Source organism: Haemaphysalis longicornis, unplaced genomic scaffold, assembly GCF_048455015.1.
Source record: "Haemaphysalis longicornis isolate Haplotype H1 unplaced genomic scaffold, Haemaphysalis longicornis Haplotype H1 scaffold_4, whole genome shotgun sequence".
NCBI classification, from domain to species: Eukaryota; Metazoa; Arthropoda; class Arachnida; order Ixodida; family Ixodidae; genus Haemaphysalis; species Haemaphysalis longicornis.
The window spans coordinates 161005507-161021595 of record NW_027526361.1 but is presented as its reverse complement, the minus strand read 5'-3'; the positions used below and the strand labels follow the sequence as shown (position 1 = coordinate 161021595).

Here is a 16089-nt window from a genome sequence, read left to right as displayed (position 1 = left end):
GCGAGCTACTACGAGAGGATGCTCTCGTAGTAGCTCGCGCCACGTGGTGCCGTGCATAGAGTTTCTTAGTAAGTATACTAGAGAGGAAACTGCGCTTCGTAAGCCATGTCGCCGTGGGGGGTTGGCATGACAATTAGATTCTTATGGAATTTTCAGGATTTGCTTTCTTCACTATGCATTAACATGTTTACGAGCTACAGAGAAGCCGAAATCATCCCTCTTCTGTGGTAGCCATGTTCGGTGAAACAGCCGACAGTCCGTGATCGCACGTGACGTTGCTCATGCCGCAGTAGAAGGACGCATGACTGAGTGGGTAATATTCCGCACGAAATTTGTAGCCGACGAAGAGAAGAAACAAAACTTACTTCGACGAAGACAAGATACGACCACGGTGATACGGCAGATGCGGGCGCTTGCTTGTATACGTCCTATCTTGTCCTCGTGCACGACTGTTTAACGCCACGTTTTCTTTTTTCTTGTTAAACTAGTTGGCGGTCGGTGCACTAGTTCACCACGAAGGCAATGTTTTAATGGGCACGCTAAAAAAGTTTTCCAAACTTTTAAGCAACTTATAATTTGCAATGATGGTAAAATTAATAAAATCAGGCTCTAATGAGCTTCCCCCCCCCCCCAAATATTAACCTTGTTCGTAATTACAACCTTGGCCTGCGGAATAGCCGGCACAACTGTTCCGGCAAAAATACGCTTTACTTCCTTTTTCCTTAGTTTTAAAAGTGTCTGTTTTTACTTTCCACTTACATAATTGCGCACTATTCTACGCGTTTTTGTAGCACTTTGTTTAATTTTGCGGTCACTAAAAGGTTTCAATCCAAGCCAATGATGAAACTAGTTGATTGTAAGGTTTAACGCGCCGACGCAACGCGGGCGATGAGGCGCGCCGTAGTGGAGGGCTCCGGATTAATTTTGACCACCTGGGGATCTTTACCGTGCGCCGAAATCTCGTACACACGGGCGTTTTTGCTTTTCGCCTCCATCAGAAAAGCGGCCGCCGCGGCCCCAATGATGAAACTAAGGCGAGCGCGATGTATAATGGCGGTCTATGACGACACAGAGGGCCTTGATGTGAGCCGCATAGACGCTAGCGCCTGATTCCTCTCTAGTGTATGTTGTCAGAAACTCTATCGTCCCGTGTTCCCACTAAGTGCGACCGCCATAGTTCTTTGGTAATGTTTGCTTGCTTTAGAGCGGCCATCAAGCTTCTGCCAGAGTGGGCTGAAAGCAGCTCACTTAAAATCGGGGCGAGACAAGAGCCTATGCAGATACCCTCCCTTTGAATGAACTTGTTACCTTTGTGACTGATGGGAGTGAAGCAGTCTCCCCTCTTTTGCCAAGTTCGTAGTCTTTGCACTGTGTTTACATCATGAACAAGTGCCAACTAGCCTAATTGACATATCTTCTATAGAATCGTTAAGGCGCAAACGCCACCTTAGCAGGGACCGACTTCATGTATGTCGATCTGTTCCGGTAGCATGCATGCCGACTCCGCAGTTGCTTGGCTTCGATAACCCGTCTTTCAAACGCGGGCTACATGGCTCCCATAACTGACGAAGGTTCGTGTTTTCCGTCCAGGCCACCCCGCGCAAGGGTGACTGGTCATTCTACCATCTTCGTTCTTCCCGTGCCCGGGAGCGTAAACCATGGGTACAAATATTGCTCACACCCCGTTTTCCGCATCGGAACAAGCGAAAGCGGGGGACACCCCCTTCTCATCTCGGGCTGGGCCAGCTTTCCTATCTGACGCCGAACCATGCCCCGCCCCATCCCCTCCCCTCTCATACAAGCGCACACACGCCACCCCAAGGAGCCCACACTTTTGTTTCCCGCCCGGCACTGGCCTCGCGGATGCTTCTCAATACGGGTTTATTGAGGCTTTCGTAGCCCTTGCACAATGAGGCAGCAGCATTCTATGCTAATTGCCTCGAAGTGACGTAACGGGAATGTGATTTGTACTAAGCTTAACGATCTCCCTGCGAGCACGCGGGGAAGGGACGCATAACGATGTTATGCATGTTGCCAAGCAGTTTATCCTTGTCGGTCCCGTTTTAGTGCCATAAATATCATTTTGCTTCGCGCGTTCCAGTATTTGCGTAGAACACTCATTCATGTATTCTCTCACACAATTCAACCAGTACCTGCAGTTCCTGTTTGTGCAATATTTTTCATCCTGAACGGACTACTGAAGCTCTCATCAAATATATTATTTGGTTCCACCGCCTAACACGCACTTTTTGCATTTTATCACCATCAATGTAATTTACATTCCAAGGTAGTTACAGGGGCCGAATCTCATGCGCATTCTTTAAATCCTTCTGCGGCAATGAAGAAAACAATTCACGCATCTCCACGAAGTGAATCATGACGAGTGGGCGAAGCACTCGGGATTTTTAACTAAACTTGTTGGGGTTTAGCTGGTTCATTATTCTTTAATATATTTAGCGCAAAAAACAAGCGCTAAAAAAACAAGCGCAAACAAAAAAAACAACCGCTAACTTTCAACTGAACCGAACTTTCAACTTACCGCCGGAGCCGGTAAATATAGAAGCAACTGGAGCATGCGCAGCATGCGCCACTGTAAAAGTATCACAAGTACGCATATGGGTCAAACACCGAAACGCTCAAAAAAATATTTCTCAGAATTAAACAGGACCACCGACGTATCACTGATACAGTTATCGCCTTTTTACTTGATATAAAAAGCTTCCAAGAGCTCCCGTGCTGTCGCATCTCTGCTAATTAGCACTTCCCAGAGTGCTAATCTCCCCTACAAGTGGATAACACTCGCAGGTATCGCAATGCGGGGCAAATGCGGATTTCCTTTATTCTTTTGTATCGCTAGCGCGATCGAACGAGGCATGACGCAGGGGTGCGATGGGGAGAAGATCGCATCTTTATTGTAGCAGTGTTTATATACCGAGCGAGACAAGAAAGGGTGCGTACCCTCGCCGCACTATCGTATCAAAGGGTGCGGGTTTGACACGAGGCGCATGCTGCGCAAGTATGACACACTTTACCGACAATTCATGCTCCCGTGCTCGGTCGTTGATACATCGGCCGGTCTGGCTGATATAGACTTTCCAACATTTCAGTGGAATCTGATTTACAACGCCTATAGCGCAGTCAAGAAATGGCCTAGCATGGTTCTTGTCGATTCCTTGCTTTTTTCGCCCATTGGAAGAAGTGCGCGCGCAAAGTCTGGCCAGCTTACGCGGTGCCGAGAACAGGATCGGAATCCCGTGCCGCTTGGCCACCTTCTTGAGGTGATTGATGGGCGACTTTGTGGATATACGGCACCACTTCGGGTTTTGCCGTTCTTTGCGCTGGCTCAGGCGTTCTTACCGTAAATCACCCGTGTCAGTGCTTACTGCTGCCAAAACGATTTCCAATCCAATCAAATCCAGCCTATTTCAGCCCAATCCAATCCAATCCAATGCAATCCAATGCTCCTCACGCATGCTCAGCACGGCTCTTCAGGAGCTCTCCCTCTCTCTTTCTCTCTCTCTCTCTCTCTCTCTCTCTCTCTCTCTCTCTCTCTCTCTCTCTTTCTCTCTCTCTAACCTTTTGTGAACCTTTTGTGAGCCTTTTGTTCACCGATGTTTCGATTTACACGGTGCTGTGCCGTGAGCCCGGACGCCGTACAAACCTCGGCCTCTTGTTTCGCCCCTAGTATTTCAGTTGTTGAGACCTTGCAGGGCCTAGTTCAATTCGCCGGATTTGTCATCTTTGCGCCCTTGTGTCTTTGCAGGGAGGTATTTTTTATCATTTTCGCCATCGAAAAGAAGCAAGTAAAATACAGACAAACGCTTCTGTCTCATTGGCCCCCCGAGGACTGAAACGGGGAGATGGGGGAGGAACAGACGTTCTTTACTTGCAAGCGACTTTCTTGGCTCATGAGCGTAAACGCGAGAACTCTTCGTAAAGTCGATGTTGGCCACTCTTTGTTAACCGAAGTCCGTATGCTAGGGTGTGCACAGCGCTCGGTAGTCTGGCAAGCAAACCTAAATGAAAATTACGGCATCAAAAAAGCGCTCTACGGTGTGTTTGTAGCACCTATGAAAGTTACTTTTCGCTCGCTTCAACGCGGTTTTCTTTGAATTCGATGTAAAAAATAAAGGTGGAATGGGTGGTTGAGACAAGCGATGGCAGGGGGCGTGGCACGATCAGAAGATGAAGATCGGCCGCGCTTGCGTGCTCGAGCTGGAGTGTTCCGTGACCACCACGAGAACCGGACGTCTGGGTCCTGCTTTCCTTGCTTGATCCGCCACACGCTGGTGCCGAAAACCGCCCAGGCTCCCGGTTCCTTCCTTCATGGAGCACGAACGCCGCGTTCGGGGGTCCCTGCGCGCCGCCATCACGAAGGCGATCGCCGCGCTTGACGCTCTCCTCGAGGATCCCGCTGCCCCCGAGACCCGAATTCAGGGCTACGTCACCCTACGTACTGAGAAGCAGACAGAGCTGCGAGCCCTCGACGCCATGATCCAGGCTCAACTCTCGGACGAGGCCTTTCAGGTGGACTACGCCACAGCATGAGACTACGAGCACAGCATTTGCGAAATTCGGGCCCGCGTGCACACCGCCAGATCATCGCCTTCTGCCGTCTCCGGTCCCTCGAGCTCCGCTGCTGGTGGACATACGCAAGATCGAAGGGTGAGCGAATCCACGGCTCCTCCCGCCGTGCCAGTTCCCCGCGTCGCCCTCCCCAAGCTGCAGATTGCACCATTCTCTGGGGACCGTCGCGATTGGCAGGGATTCTGGGAATAATTCGACGCCACCATCCATGCAAACCAACACTTGACTAAAATCGACAAATTCAAGTACCTCCGCTCGTACATGACCGGCTTCGCTAAGACCGCGATTGAGGGCATCAGGCTTGCGGAGGATGGATACGACGCTGCGATCAAGATCCTTAAAGACCGTTTTGGTCGCAGAGACCTATTGATGGCGGATCATGTCGATGCCCTCCTCGCCATAACTCCGGTGAAGACCTCTGCGGACGTCGCGGGGCTGCGGCGCTTGCATGACGACATCAGCTTTCGCCTAAACGCTTTGGAGGCACTAGGCATCGCGCCCGACCGCTACGCCGTCATAATCCACCGGGTCCTGCTGAAGGCGTTGCCGCATGACATCGCTCTTCGTTACCGGCAACGGATGAAGGAATCAGCCGCGAATGAGGTGAACGGGGATGCCAAACAAGTTCAGGAGATCTTGGATTTTCTCCGTATTCAGGTGGAAATTCGGGAAGAAGGGCACATGGACAGCACCGGTCCTCAGGTTCGACGCCCTCCAGCACCCCGGCCGACACCGCATGAGGAGTTTTCTCCTCCGTCAGCCGCAGTGCTATATGCGGAGTCATCGCCGCCTCCTCGTGGTGACTGTTGCCCCCTTTGTGACGGGCGAGGCCATGGGATCGCGCGATGCACCGCGAATGTGCCACCAGAGGAGAAGCGACGGCGACTGCAAGCAGGAAGACATTGCTTCCGGTGCGGCAAGCAGAATCACCTTGCACGTGCTTGCCAGACTGCTAGAACGTTGTCCTGCAGCCGCTGTTCACGCCGGCATCTAACGTCACTCTGCGACGTGGCTCAGCCAGGTTCCGCGCACGCTACCAGGTCTGCCCACTCGGCTGGTCAAGGGGGCCCGCCCACAGTGCCCAAATCGTCCCACGCGGCATCGTCGGTGGTTACAGCGTCAACTAGAACCACACGGCGCACTCCAGTCTACCTGCAGACTTGCCGCACATGGGCGACGGGTCCCAACGGTCAGCTTCTGTTGAGGGTTCTGCTAGACACGGGCAGCCAGCGGACGTTCGTTCGGCGTGACGTTTCGCGCGCTCTGGGCTACTCCGTTGAAGGCGTTGAGGACCTCAAGCTGGTCACATTCGGCAAGAGCCACCATGCAGCAGCTGAGAAGTATCCTCGCGTGTCAGTCACGGTGGCCAGCCAGAACAACGGCAAGCAGGTGGTCATCGACGCCCTTGAGGTCCCAAGTATCTGCGTCGTTACGAGTCCCCCAATCACCGATGACACGCTTAGACTGATGCACGGCCATGGTCTTTTCGCCGCTGACACTTCGCCCGCGTCGGCTTACATGGATGACCACATCAGCACCCTAATTGGGTCAGATTTCTACTGGCAAGTTACCTCGGGGAACATTTCAAGGCTGACTCCGCACCTGACCGCCGTCGAAACAATGTTCGGCTGGACTCTCCAGGGTGCACACTCTGACGAAACTGGCTGAACTTCGGGATCATCTAGTGCTTTATTCCTGGCCCTCATGGAGCCCTCGCTGGATGACGGAGCGGCAGATAACGAGTTATCGTCACTGTGGCGACTGGATGCTATCAGGATCAAAGAAAGATCTCATGCGTCAGTGCTGGACCGCGTGGCCGTAGAGCAATTCGAGAGTGACGTGAGGAAGAATGGCACGCGGTACGAGGTTCCACTCATGATCCAGGAGCCAGGGCTGGACGCCAGCGCTGACAACTATAGGCTCGCAGAACAGCGGTTGCGTGTGCAGATGGGGCGCTTTCCTGGTCAGCCTGAGCTGCTGTCCCAGTACGACAACGCAATCCGGACGTATTTCAACGACGGCCATGCCGAACGAGTTCCCGAGCATGACGGCGAGCAATGCTCGACAACCAGGTACTACATGCCGCATCACGGTGTGGTTCGTCGGGACGCCGTCACAACCAAGCTGAGGGTGGTTTTCGATGCCTCCTCACATGTTTCGGGGCAACCTTCGCTGAACAGCATCCTCTGTAAGGGGCCCAAGTTGGATGCAGACCTGTTAAGGCTCATTCTTAAATTCAGGTGCTATTCCGTGGTCATATAAAGAAGGCCTACCTCCAGATGATTGTTCGGGAACAGGACAGGGACGCGCTACGTTTTTTGTGGATCGAGCGCCTTCCTACACCGAAGGAGCCCTTTCCTCCAGTAGTGAAGTGGCGAATGACACGGGTTCCTTTTGTTGCGAGATCGAGTCCCTTTTTGCTCGCCGCCACTTTGCACCATGATCTGCGAGTCTCACAAACGTTTCCGGACACCGCCGCCATCTTGCGAGAGTCTTTCTATGTCGACGACCTCATCATTGGCATGGACAACGTCGACCGAGCTCATCAGATATATTCGGAAGCAAGGGCTGTAATGGCCGAAGCCGGAATGGAGCTCCGAAAATGGGCTTCCAACATCTCTTCCCTGCGGGACTTGTTCATAAGAGATAAGCTCGCATTGGAGGATGAAGGTGGCGACGCCACCACAATGAAAGTTCTCGGGGTGAGCTGGAACCGCATTGACGACACGCTGCTCATCAGCACAGGAAACGTGGCCGCGTTTATCAACACCAAGCCCACAACCAAGCGAACCCTGCTACAAACATTTGCAAGAATCTACGATCCGCTAGGCTTCTTGGCACCATTCACGGTCCGGGCAAAGGTTATATTTCAAGATTTATGGAAGCTGCGGCACCCATGGGACAGTCCTTTACGACGTGAGCAACTCACCGGCTGGAACGCATGGTGCTCCGAACTAACCGAGCTGCAACACCTTTGTTTGCCACGAAACGTATCAGACGACCAAGGTTACCCGGAGCAGTCCATCGAAATCCACTTCTTCGCGGACGGTAGCCCGCGAGCATATGGCACAGCTGTCTACGTCCGCCGACGCTCCGCGCATTGTGACCCGTTTGAGGCAAATCTGCTGATCAGCAAAGGGCGTGTGGCCGTTGCCTCGCCTCCAGCTCCTTGCCTGCCTCATCGCAGCGCGCCTTTACAACCACCTAATGCGTGCGTTCTTCTCGTCGGACGCGCAGATTGCCCTGCACTGGATATGCGGGGATCCTAGCCGGTGGCCCCCCTTCGTCCGGAATCGCGTGGAAGAGATCCAGCGCCTGACCAAGGGATGCAGATGGGGGCATTGCAGCAGCAAGGACAATCCTGCCGACCTCATCACACGCGGAATAAGTGCAACAGTCCTCAGAACCTCAGAGCTTTGGTGGCATGGACCATCATGGATCGCCCACACAGAAAACCTGTGGCCATTGAAGCAGCCCCAGGAAGTCGCCGACTTCGTTGACCTGTCACCAGCCTTGGCGTCATCTTGCCCGGTGGGGTCTTCGCTACCGGAATCACTATGCCAAATTGCAGATTACAGCCGCTACTCACGGCTACTTCGAGTGACGGCCTGGGTTCGACGCTTCGTAAATAACGCTTTACCGCAACGTCCGTCGATGACAGGGCCACTGGTTGCTAACGAAGTCCAAGAAGCTGAACTGTACTGGATTCTCCAGGTACAGCAGGAAGCATTCCCCCAAGACCGGGAAGCTCTATCGAACAGCCAGCTTGGTGTGGGGACTTCCCGACTGCTTCGTCTACAGCCCTTTTTGGACTCCGCTGGCGTTATCCGCGTGGGGGGATGACTACACTGCTTACAATCTCCTTTCGAAGTGCGACATCTGATCATTCTGCCCGGAAAGAACGATTTAACCCGGTTGCTTATTCTGGCAACCCACGAGCGCCTGTTGCATGCTGGAACAGAAGCCACGCTCACAGAGATCCGCCAGCGCTATTGGATCATTCGAGGACGCCAGACAGTGAAGAAAGCCCTCCACCAGTGCTTGCCGTGCCGAAGGCGCAGGCTTACACCGGCGACAGCACCGACGGCACCATTACCACGTGACCGCATAACGGAAACAAGCCCGTTCTCTATTGTGGGCGTCGACTTCTGCGGTCCTCTGTACTGCCGTACCAACGACCCTTCCAAAGTCAAAGCATACGTCGACGTATTCTCGTGGGGCGTCACGCGGGCTCTACACCTGGAATTGACGACGGGTATGACAGCGTCAAGTTTCTTGCTCGCCTTCAGGCGCTTCATTGCTCGCCGCGGAATACCCGCCACGGTATGCTCCGATAACGCCCTCGCTTTTAAACACTGTCCGAAGTAATCCCACTCCCTCACCGATGCCACACTCCAAGATTTCTGCAGCGGACAGCGCATTGTTTGGAAATTCAACGTAGAGAAGGCACCGTGGTGGGGCGGTTGGTGGGAGCGAGTGATTCGGATAACGAAAGAGACGCTGAGACGTACCCTTGGGCGCAGCTCTCTGACAGCTGAGGAACTGGCAACCACGTTGTGTGAAGTGGAGGCGGTTATCAACAGCCGGCCCTTGACGTACCTGACCACGGATGCCGACGGACCTCATCCCATAACACCGGCTCACTTCTGGCTCGGCAAGCCGAACACGTGCCTCCCCCAGAACCTCGGGCCATTCGAGCCATCGTCGACAAGCTCCGAGTTGACACGCCGCTGGAGGCACCAACAGAACGTCACAAATCGCCTATGGCAAAGATGGCGGAATGAATACCTGCTGCTTCTGCGGTCCGCTCACGAAGCGCCCTCACATCCGTTACACCAACTCGCAGTCGGAGGCGTGGTTGTAGCGCACGATGAAGGATACGCCCCAACGTTTTGGAGACTCGGCCGTGTGGGCAAGTTGCTACCCGGACGCGACGGAATCGTCCGCTTCTGTGTACTCCGCCTGTCAACTGGTCAAGAAATCAGGCGGCCCATTCAACGGCTCTACTTCCTTGAAGCCAACCCTTAGACTTCTTGGCGGGCCGGGGAGTGTGTAGAAAATAAAGGTGGAATGGGTGGTTGAGACAAGCGAAGGCAGGGGGCGTGGCACGATCAGAAGATGAAGATCGGCCGCGCTCGCGTGCTCGAGCTGGAGTGTTCCGTGACCACCACGAGAACCGGACGTCTGGGTCCTGCTTTCCTTGCTTGATCCGCCACATTCGATGCGACTTTCAGAGCACCAGCGTCTTGAGACTCTGACATGTATACATTGCGCCAAAAATGGCTCCAGTCGCCTTCTTCAGAGTGCGCTTATAACCTTCGTCGACCACGTGGAATTAACAGCCCATCCAAGTTAACTCTGACCGTTTACTTCGCCCGCACCGGCACTTCGAAATACAGCTTTTATTCATGTGCTATCGAGAAAGAAAGAAACCCACTTCCCAATTCCACTGGCTCTCTTGCTCTGGCTGCATTCTCATGCGCTCTTTCCCGGCTCTAATACCTGTGAAGGTGTTTATGCCGAAAATTCTGTTTAAATGCAATTTCAACTTGGAGTGTTTGCTCACTTTCTTTTCTTGTGTTTTTGTTTAATGATTTCGGTGTACTTTCTTTAGAGATCTTGTTTCGTTTTTGTTCCTTTCAAGTTTCTGTTTTGCTTTGCTCGCTATTATAGCCAAGAGATGTTCATTGACCATGCTTCGCTACCTTCACTACCTCTATAACGCATGGCGGCTGCGGTATGTATGTGGTATGTACAGTCATGGACAATTCAAATAAGAACCGCTGAGCGCACGGCCATAGATGCCGGTGCCGTCACCTGGCAGCGGCCGTGGAAAATGCACAGACATGCGCAGTTGAGATTTCGGGTGCGAGGGTGCGTGCACCACTGCGATATGTCGGCCTCTCCTCGCTCGAATTCTTGCCTTGTCGCCATGCCGCAAGAGCGCACCAAGCACTGAAAGTTCTACCGATGCTGCAGCTGAAGGTTTTTTTTTCATAAAACAACTTTATGGAACACATCTCTTAAACAATACAAAAATATTTGGACCAAAAGCCCAACGCTATCGGTCCAAACAGGGTACGTTTTCGTCGCGTTGAGAGCGATTTGGCGCGTAATTGCTTGCAGCTGAAACCAGTGCTTGCGTCGGAAGGCATACTGGTGAGCTCATCATGCTTCCTTGAAAAAATGCAGCGCACAGAAGCGGGGACAAAAATAAATGCATGCCGCCTAAGTTGTGATCGCACTGCAATGTTTTGCTTTCGTGGTGCCGTGGCTCGGTGATTGAACAATGAGCTGACCGCCGAGAAGGCGGGCTCGTTTAACGTAGTCATGGCTGAGTCATTTTGCGGAATCGGTGCTTGTAGGAAACAATACCTATACCACCAGAATTCGTCTCTAATGGTATACATTAACTGCAAGCATTGTGTGGGCTGGGAAAATTACTGGAAGAATTCTAATATCAACAAAAATTAAGAAGATGGTCAGGTTCAAACAATACCCGCCGCGGGGGCTCAGTGGCTAAGGCGTTGCGCTGCTGAGCACGAGGTCGCGGGTTCGATTCGCGGCCGCGGCGGCCGCTTTTCTGATGGAGGTGAAAAGCAAAAACGCCCGTGTATACGAGATTTCGGCGCACGTTAAATATCACCAGGTGGTCAAAATTAATCCGTAGCCTTCCACTATGGAGCGCCTCATCGTCTGTGTGGCGTCGGCGCGTTAAAGCCTAAAATCAATCAATCAGGTCCAAACATTCTATGGGCCAGTTGCCCCTACACAATGATTTTAGTGGCCAGATTTCGCCGCCCGACGGAGGAGGAAAGTACGGTGAAACTGGTTGTGTGTTGGGGGGAGGGGGGGAATGCGGTATAGGCTCCGGACAGCGCCCCGAGGGCGCCACGGAGCCCGCGACACCCAGCGCCCCCTTCGGCAGTATGCGCAACACTGGGTCGGACCCCGCAAGCCGGTACGCTGCTGGCTCGTGGGCGCTCTTCTTTTTGCAGCGCGGATTAAGCATATTTGTCGCCCCTTTTTAGCTTAAAACGAAATAAGAGATTGTAAAGTAATCCTGCCACATAGTGCATGTGAATGGAGAAGGCTTTATTCGGTTGAACTCGCGTATGAAAAGGCATATAAAGCCGCATAGGCGTGATTCTCAGAAGAGAAACGCTCGTACAGCCTGCCTGCGTGGCAAACCTTTCTCAATCTCAGCATGTTTCGCTTCAAAAGAAAACGTAATTTATATTGTTGGCTCCACAAAAGAGGAGGCTTTGTCTGCAAATATATCAGACGTTGCGCAATGTTTCCGCGCGGGGTATTCCATCCATGTGAGTGCACTTGCATGCGACTGCATAACTACTAACTGGACCACACGGGAGTTACATATAGGTCTTTGATCCGAATGTGATGCTCTATACATGTAACAGTATGAAATTCATGTTTGTTGGGGTATAGCGAAAGTGCGGACGTTAATAAGTGCCCGCTTCGCCGAGAAACTTTTGGGCTTCCAGTTGTAGCCCAGTACGTTAGTTGCATATAAGTAAACACACCCCCCAAAAAGAAACTCATCACGAGAAGGCTATCACAAGAAATTCCTTTGGGCAGGGATGGGATAGGGAGGGGTAAGCAGAACATCTAATAGGCGTATCGGAATAAATTACGGAATATTCATATTCGCGTATTTTTGTTTTCTCTCCACGACAACGGGTTCGGCCGGAGACCTCCGTTAGGAAGGAATAGTAGCGCTTTTATTACCGTAAACACTTTTGCAACAAAAGTCACGGGAGAAAAAATTTAGTTCCCTGAGTATACCCCTCACTGGTCCGGAGTGACCGCAATCGCAACGGATGGGATAAATAAAGTTTGTCCTCCTACTCCTCCTCCCCGAACGCGAAAATTTTTTTCCCGTGTACAAATTGTTCCAACTTTGCTTGCGAATTTGATTGAATTTTTTTTTGCTTTTCAGTGGCTTAGACAACAATCTCATTGTTTCTTTTGCAAGAAGAGGCGGTGCTTTTATGCTATCCAAATGTTCGCGAAACATTTGGGAACATTAACGCCTATAAGTGTCCGCGCCCCATATGTGGTTATATGTTTTTATTTCGGTGGTATAAGCACGTGGAATATTAGATGAAGCAGAGTAGAACCGCTGGGTGATCAAGCTACACTGCTATAACTGTGCTTGGGGCCCTCTTTGTTACCAAATTCAGAGCGCAATTATGTGTATTGACCGCCTATAACCAGCCTACTAACAAGCTGATCGTACACCACGGCAGCATGTAATCCTCTCGCTTAATGTGGGCCTTTCAAGCTTCAGTAACCATGGTCGGTATCTGCGAAAAAAAAAACAGAGAAGAAAAATCCGCGGGAGAATGCAAAGCCTTCAACACATGCTTCCCAGTTTTGCTAGCCCACGGCTCGGCAGCGAGGCGACAACATTTTATCAGTGCCCCGTTTTATTTGGAGGCTTCCCCCAACTGTATAACACTTTGCATGACTTTGTTGCACTATGTAGTACATATACGCGCAAATAACGTTATAACAAACGTTTTTTGCTAAGTTGCGTGCACTGGCGCTGAAGGCGGTCGGCGCGGCGGGACCGACTCAGAGTTGTGCGTGTATGTCGCGGCTGGCGCTGCGCTCGCGCGGCAAACTTCGCTGTCCGGAGCCTATGCCGAGCCGTCGCGAGAGCGTGTTTCCGTCTCCAAAACGCTCTAACGCCAAAACTTCCGGTGACGTCCTACAAAAATAAAAAAACAAAAAACAAATACGCTGAAGCCGTCTATGCATTAAGTAGTAATAAGGATAATCATAAAAAGTAAAAATATTGCTGCGCGTGTAAGCATTTGCATCGAAACGTTTCACGCATTAACGAAAGTGGGGCGGATGCGCCACGAGCGCCTACTAGTGGTAGAAAGCACTAAAAAAAAAGAAACAATGGCATTTTCTGATGTGTGCGATTTGTCCACGAAGTTTGTGTACGAACTGTTACGAATGTAGTGCATCATACGGCTCTAAAGTCGTCTGCGCCGTGTGTGTCTTGCCAAGTCGTCATTTGTACGTGAGGAAGTCGTGGTGGGCTGTTTTTACTCGTAGCGTCGTCACCTATCTCCTGCCGAGAACGTCCTGGCTTCATTTGTTGCTGGTGTGTTGTGTGTCTGTGTAAAATCTCCCTGATGGAATTTGAGTGGCTTTGTTCTACGACAGCAGTGGTGACAAGCTACAAGGGTTCTTTTTCTGGCTGTGAACATGGCCTCACCCGACGTTAAACGTGAGGCCTACGTAGCTGGTGTTACAACTCACATTCTAGTTCACTCTACTGACAACGGAAGGTATCCTTTACGGAGTGGTTTCGCAGGTTGCTCTGGGTGGTAGTACAATCGGAGCAACGATGCGTTTTTATCCTGTACACAATCGTCTGAGACTGCGTATGTTACAAACAAAGCAGTATGAATGAGCGCGAATATTGTTCAGGTAATCAAATGCGCTGGCGTTATATAGAGTGTTTCATGACTGCTATGGACTATGGTTGTTCGTAAGCATAAGTAGTTATGTCGGCTGTACAGATACACTGCACTGCACATCGTGTGTGTGTGTGTGTGTGTGTGTGCGCGCGCGCGTACGCATATTACAGAGGTGGTACCACATGTTGGCATCGACGGATAATATGGCGGCACCTGGTGCTTCTGTGGGCCACTACATCTTTCCCTCCCGGGGAACAAACAATCATTAGACTAGACAGTCCTGTCTGCACAAATCACCAATACGGTCACCGTTTGTGTGCAGAAATCACCAATACAGCCACTGTCTGTATGAGCCCTGACAGCTGTCGAATCACTGCACGTAATCTTGGAAGTGCACTGGAGGTCTGCGATTTCTCCTGGGCCGGTCAGGTGGTGGCCCTGGCATTGAGTCCGTTTCCCTCTACCGGTACACTGCACTCCTCAGTGCCAGAGCCTGGAGCCAGACTCTGTGGCTGCGAACCTTGCGGCTGTGGTGGGCTCGGTGGAACATGTGGTGGTACAGCGCGTGAAGACTCAAGTTGATCTGCGGATGAACTCGCAGATTGTGTTTTTGGCGGACCCCCAGGTGCAGTAATCCAAGTCTTCGATGGTGCAGCTCTACTTTGGTAGTCCGTCAACGGGGGCATGTTGTACGTGCAAGAGTTGTCCTTAGTTTCTTACCCTGGTGATGCCTCTTTTGGTACCGCTGATAGCTGTGAAGCGTTCCAAGTTCGACCGTCTTCCAGAGAGAAGGACCAGCGGCCAATTTTTTTGAGGATCTTTAATAGTGGTCCATAACTTGGAGCCAGGAACTGGTCCAGGAACTTGGTTTCTTCACTCGTATGTAGGTGCCAACTTGGAACTTGGGGACTCTTGCAGCTCGCTGTTGTTCAGCGTATGCCTTACTTTTTCGTTCACACTCTGCGACTCTTTTTCCCAGCGGACTCATCTCCCGTGAAGGATTTGTGCTGAAGTCAGCTGTCAGCTGACCAATGACGTCCAAAGAAGTTCTCGTGTCGGCCATGTAGAAGAACGGCCGGGGAGAGACCGGTGGTGCTGCGAGGGGTGGCTCTGTATACTCCCAAGTACTCAGTCACAGTTTCCTTCACTGGACGCTGCTCCAGCAGAGCCAGTTGAATGTATGACTTCAGTACATGATCAAATCTCAACGAGACCACTTGCCTGTGGGTTGTACACGGCAGAAAAGATGTGGTTGATTCCACGGTCTTCAAGGAAGGACTCAAATTCCCTTGATGTGAAGTCGACCGTGAACAGACACTATTTCAGTAGGGTAACCCTCACGTACGAAGAGTGCTAAAAGCAACTTCGTCACCGTGTGAGTGGTAACGTCAGTGCAAAAAGCCACTTCTGGCCATTTTTAAAAATAATCAACTACTGAAATGGCAAATCGGTAGTCTCCAGGCATAGAGTTTCTTACAATATAACTAGAGGGGAAACTGGCACTGCGATCGTACGCCTTAATGGGCGTGATGGGTAGTTGTGGATTCGGATTGGCGCTTGATGGCTCGTGGAACTTATTATGGATTGCAGGCAGTTTCGTTTTCGTTTTGGATTTGCATGAACGCATTTGCCTAGGCGGGGTGTTGGGAGGAGTGATCAAAAATACGTTTCTCCTTGAACTGCATGCCCCGCGTGCACTGACGCCACCCTGAGTGGAATGTTTTACAACCAGAGTTGCGAATTGGGTGGGTTATCAATGCATTGCCGCACAGCGAGCATGAAAACACAAATGACGGCGCTCTGTGCGGCGAAGTTGTCTGGTAATTAGGAGTTGCGGCGCTGCTCATTCGGCAGAGCAATGTATTGTCAAAGCTGACGACGGTTGCGAATCGCTTGAAACAGCCACACCTTTCGTGCGAACGCCGGCTCCTACGGCGTAGAACAGCAGCACCGGCGGCTGATAGGAACGCAGCTTGATGGATGTCGCTAATTCACGCAAGAATAACTTCTCCAAAGGTAATCGGTTTCTTTTTTCTTATGAGCA

The 16089-nt window shown here is 51.6% G+C and overlaps 2 protein-coding genes across 2 annotated transcripts; both read left to right on the top strand.

The window, feature by feature from the left end:
* The first annotated feature begins 4848 nt into the window (after window positions 1-4848).
* On the top strand, window positions 4849-6255 carry LOC144180077 (uncharacterized). Its single transcript, XM_077708485.1, has 3 exons — window positions 4849-5289; window positions 5354-5498; window positions 5609-6255. Exons 1-3 carry the CDS (start codon window positions 4849-4851, stop codon window positions 6253-6255), a joined length of 1233 nt encoding a protein of 410 aa, XP_077564611.1.
* Window positions 6256-6291: 36 nt separating this feature from the next.
* LOC144180076 (uncharacterized) lies at window positions 6292-6849 on the top strand. The gene has a single exon (XM_077708484.1). The coding sequence runs from the start codon at window positions 6292-6294 to the stop codon at window positions 6847-6849; it is 558 nt and encodes a 185-aa protein (XP_077564610.1).
* The last annotated feature ends 9240 nt before the right edge of the window (window positions 6850-16089 follow it).